This window comes from Urtica dioica, chromosome 7 (genome assembly GCF_054948205.1).
Source record: "Urtica dioica subsp. dioica isolate 48M chromosome 7, U.dioica_male_clone48M_v1_H2, whole genome shotgun sequence".
In the NCBI taxonomy this organism is placed as follows: domain Eukaryota; kingdom Viridiplantae; phylum Streptophyta; class Magnoliopsida; order Rosales; family Urticaceae; genus Urtica; species Urtica dioica.
In genome coordinates this window covers 31,328,039-31,332,727 of record NC_142762.1, presented here as the reverse complement: position 1 = coordinate 31,332,727, position 4,689 = coordinate 31,328,039, and the positions used below count along the sequence as shown (strand labels likewise).

The 4,689-nt window shown below is 39.1% G+C and overlaps 1 protein-coding gene across 1 annotated transcript; it reads left to right on the top strand.

The window, feature by feature from the left end:
- Positions 1–301: 301 nt before the first annotated feature.
- LOC149390798 (Exostosin family protein) lies at positions 302–4,057 on the top strand. The gene is made up of 5 exons (XM_089621034.1): positions 302–516; positions 1,531–2,272; positions 2,368–2,498; positions 2,577–2,925; positions 3,108–4,057. The coding sequence occupies exons 2-5, from the start codon at positions 1,592–1,594 to the stop codon at positions 3,834–3,836; spliced, it is 1,890 nt and encodes a 629-aa protein (XP_089477160.1). The 5' UTR covers positions 302–516; positions 1,531–1,591; the 3' UTR covers positions 3,837–4,057.
- Positions 4,058–4,689: the final 632 nt, after the last annotated feature.

Sequence of the window (4,689 nt, the reverse complement as noted above, 5' to 3'; positions counted from 1 at the left end):
CCATAATTTGTTTTAACTTTTTAATCCAAAATAGAAGAAAATTAAAAAAAATATCATTCCATTTTTATTTCTCTTTAATGTTTGAAGGTCATAAAGGAAAGAAAAGAAAACTGAGAAATAAAAAATTTACTGCAGCCATGCAAGGCCAGCCCATTCCTTGGTGTCCACAGAACTTGCCACTCTCTTAATATGCGCGTATTTATGCCAAAAGTCAAAATCAAGAAGTGGCAAGTTAGGTATTAGAAAATGTTATATTTTGCAGTATATAATTGTATTCTCATTTCTTTTCTCAAGAAAAAAAAAAAAAAAAAACTTTATTCTCATTTCTTAAAAGAGAGAGAATTCAATGACTTGCGTAATAACTGTGGCGAAAGTAAAATTAAAATTAAAATTAAAGTCTCTCACGATTTCCAACTTCTCATGATAGAGCCAAATTAATAAATCCAGAGGATGAACAACAAGGACCCAAACAAACAACGTACACGTAGAGCTCATGAAAACCGCTCTGCGATCAAGGTAATTAAATCTCTCTCTCTCTCTCTCCCTTGTTCGGTTGCCAAACCCTGAAAATGATAGAAAATAATCAAACAAAGAAGGTATGAACTGAACGCTGGACTTTCATACTGTAGAAGCTAGCAAAATCTGTATAACTTTGTTTTTAATGGTAATCAAGGTTTGAAATCTTTGAATCTTCTTTGTCTTCACTTAGAAAGTTAATTACTGCGGACTTTCATACTGTAGAAGCTAGCAAAATCTGTATAACTTTGTTTTTAATGGTAATCAAGGTTTGAAATCTTTGAATCTTCATTGTCTTCACTTCAAAAGTTAATTACTGCAGTAATTCAATGATCATTGATTCCTTGCTCATTAGTGAGATATTCATCATCGAACGATTTTTTTTCTTCTTTTAATTTCTTGATCCCGTTCGAGTATCTTTAAGAAGAAAAAGAAATTATTCCAGATTTTGGTGTCATTGTAAATTTACGTTTTTTTCTTTTCTTTTAAATTTTGTTTTCGGTTTGCATGTCGAATTAATTGAGATCTTATTATTCTTATCGTTGCTGATTTTGACTTGTCTTCTTAGATGAAAATTCAATGGAATTTTTTTCTCTTCCTTGCCTGCGTTTCAACATCTCCAATATTCTTTGCTGAAATTAGGCTTCTTTGAAGTTGACTAATAGGAATACGTTTTAATTCATATTCTTTATATTATTATTATTATATATATATATATTTTTTGCTACCTACAACCGTTACGCTCTGATTTCTCGAGCATTAAAGTACAATAAAGCAACGAAAAGGGAGTGTCATTATTTCAGTTTCCTCGGAGTTTCAAACAATAAAATAAGATCCGCCATGCAATGCTAAAAACGTAATTTTCATTAGTGTTCTTGTCTTTTGATGTTAGGTTTTTTTTTTGGCGGAAATCTTTCAAATATAACTTGACGATATTTCATCACAATGCATAAATGGGAGTGGGACCCTCCCAAAAAAAAATAGTAATTATACCTGTGATCTAATTATTTGCAGGTATGTGATGGTAATTGAAAGAGTCATCTGGTTATGAGAAGTAATTTATATAAAAAAAAAAATGATTCGAAAAATCATAGCGAGTGGTCAGGTTGAGACACGGAGGCTGATTTGGATCACAGCGCTGTTATTTGCTCTGATCGCGGCTACACAGTACTTTGAGCTTCCCTTCAGTAGCTTTCTACCAGCTCAATCTCCGCCGGAGCAAGAAATTCGCACTCTGCAAAACAGGGATTCGAACTTCACATTCGTCGAAACGAACACGACGAGCCACGATGGAACTGAGAGCCCGGGTTTAGCCCCGTCGGAGAACGGTGATGAAGTTGACGATGATGATGGAGGTTCGCGAGATGAAGCTAGAGAACCAGAGGCGAGTTTGAACAAAAGTCCTAGCACGATTGGTGATGAAAGTAAAAGCTCGGATTCGCCAGATGATGAGAGCAGCCATAAAGATTCGAATTCCAGTCCGGAAGATGCGAATGAAGAGGAAGGTAGAGAATCAGAGCCGAGCTTGGACGAAAATATTGGCACGATTCGTAACGATTCTGATCTTCCGTCCCCAATGCCAGAAACACGGATACCCAGTTCTCCTCTCGGCTCTTTAGTTAAGAAAGAAAAAAGTAGTGAGAGCAAGGAACGAGAAGGAAGATCGCCTTCGACGGAGAAGAAGGTGTTGGACGTGTATACGTTGTCTGACATGGACGATTTGTTGGTCAAGAGTCGCGACTCCTACTATTCCACGGTTAGTTATCTACGATAGAACAAAAAAATCATCAATATTCCAGTTAAATGCTTTTGAACAACTCTTGTCTTACATGTGGCTGTTTCGCTTTATAGATTCCGCGCTGGTCTGCGAAAGTTGATCGTGAATTACAGGATGCTGCGTTTCAGATCGACAGGGCGCCGATTGTAAATAACGATCCGGATCTTCACGCTCCTCTGTTTAGAAACGTATCCACGTTCAAAAGGTAAACGAATTTGATTGAATCTCTGACATGTAATGCCCTGAATGAATGATTGATTTTTTTTGTCGAATGAATCCGCAGGAGCTACGAGTTGATGGAAAAGACGCTGAAAGTGTACGTCTACAAGGAGGGAGAGAGGCCGATTCTACACACGCCGGTACTGAAGGGAATATACGCGTCGGAAGGATGGTTCATGAAGCTACTCGAGTCCAACAAAAGATTCGTCACCAAAAGCCCCGAGAAGGCTCACTTGTTTTACCTTCCGTTCAGCTCTCGGATGCTCGAAGAATCCCTCTACGTCGTGGGCTCACACAGCCACAAGAACCTCATCAGATACCTCAAAGACTATATAGAACTCATCGCTGCAAAGCACCCGTTTTGGAACCGCACCGGCGGGGCAGACCATTTCCTCGTCGCCTGCCACGACTGGGTATGCAATTCATCCATATAGATGTCTTGCATTGACAATTTCAAGTGATTAATTCATCCACGCGTTCATAACTACGTGACTTCAATCTTAGTTGCTCTCATCATAGTATTAATTCTCATGTTAGTAAATCATAGAATATGGATACTAAGGGTGTATTAATTGAATATCCTTCGTTGTTTTAGGCGCCATCGGAGACGAGGAGGATAATGTCGGAGAGCATAAGAGCGATGTGCAACGCGGACGTGAAAGAGGGATTCGTGTTCGGAAAAGACGTGTCTCTCCCCGAGACGTACGTGCAGAACCCGAGGGACCCTTTGAGCGGCATCGGCGGGAACCCACCGTCGGAGCGCACCACGCTTGCGTTCTTCGCAGGGAGCATGCACGGCTACCTCCGCCCCATCCTCTTAAAACACTGGCAAGACAAGGACCCGGACATGAAGATCTTCGCCAAACTCCCCAAGTCCAAGACCAGAAAAAAGACGAAGAAGAAGAAGGGAAAGAAGGACAAGGGGAGAGTTTTGACGACGACGACGACTTTGAGCTACTCGGATTACATGCGGAGGAGCAAGTTTTGCATCTGCGCGAAAGGGTACGAGGTGAACAGCCCGAGGGTGGTGGAGGCGGTGTTCCACGAGTGCGTCCCCGTCATCATTTCCGACAACTTCGTGCCTCCGTTCTTCGGGGTCCTCGATTGGGGCTCGTTTGCCGTGTTCGTCGCTGAGCGCGACATTCCCGACCTGAAGAGTATACTCTTGGCCATACCGGAGGAGCGGTACCGGAAGCTGTACATGAACGTGAAGAAGGTGCAGAGGCATTTTCTTTGGCATCCCAAGCCTCAGAAGTACGACATTTTTCACATGATTTTGCATTCTATTTGGTATAATAGGCTTCACAGGATTAGACCCAGCTAATTAACTCGCTCACTCGCCACTTTGTATTTGCATTTTTCTTCTATTCTTTCTTGTCCTTTGTTTTGTGTACATACATATCAGAAAGAAACAAAGGTATTTGTTTATTTAATTTTACACAGAATTAGCCCCAGCTAATTAACTCGCTCGCTCACCCACAGCTTTGTATATGCATTATAATTCTTCTGTGTAAATAAAATCAGAAAAACAAAGGTATTTATTTATAGATACTGTAACCAAGTATTCATTGTCATACTTAATAAAACTTAAAAATTTAAATTTTATGCCACATTTGGTTAATAATTATGAACTAGTCATTACTAATTGGTAAAATAGGATGAGTTTGCCCATTAATCGAATTTTAAGGTTTTTTTTTTAAAAAAACCATAAATTGCATGGTAGGTTTTTTATTTTTATTTTTTAACAATAGCAAAATAAAGGTATTTGCTTAGTTAATTTTATACAAAATTAGACCAAACTAAGTAAAGTGTGTCCACAAGATGACTATCGAAGATTTTACTCTTGGTCAATGGATCCGCAAGCCTATTTACTGTCGAGATCTTCTTCATTTCTATGTCTATTCTTTGAGTGATGTTTCTTATGAGGTGATATTTTTTGCTTTAGTTTTGAAACAGTTACGCTTCTCTGTTCTTTTGATTTTTCCACAGCCCCATTGTTATTGCAATAATGTATCATGGACGCATTGGCACTTAAAACGACTCCTAAATACTTGAGAGAATTTTCTAAGCCTTAAAACCTCATCTAATGCTTCACAAGCAGTTATATATTCAACTTTCATGGTTCAATCAGCAATAGGGAGTGTAGACGCCACATTAAGGTTGCTGATAGAAATTTA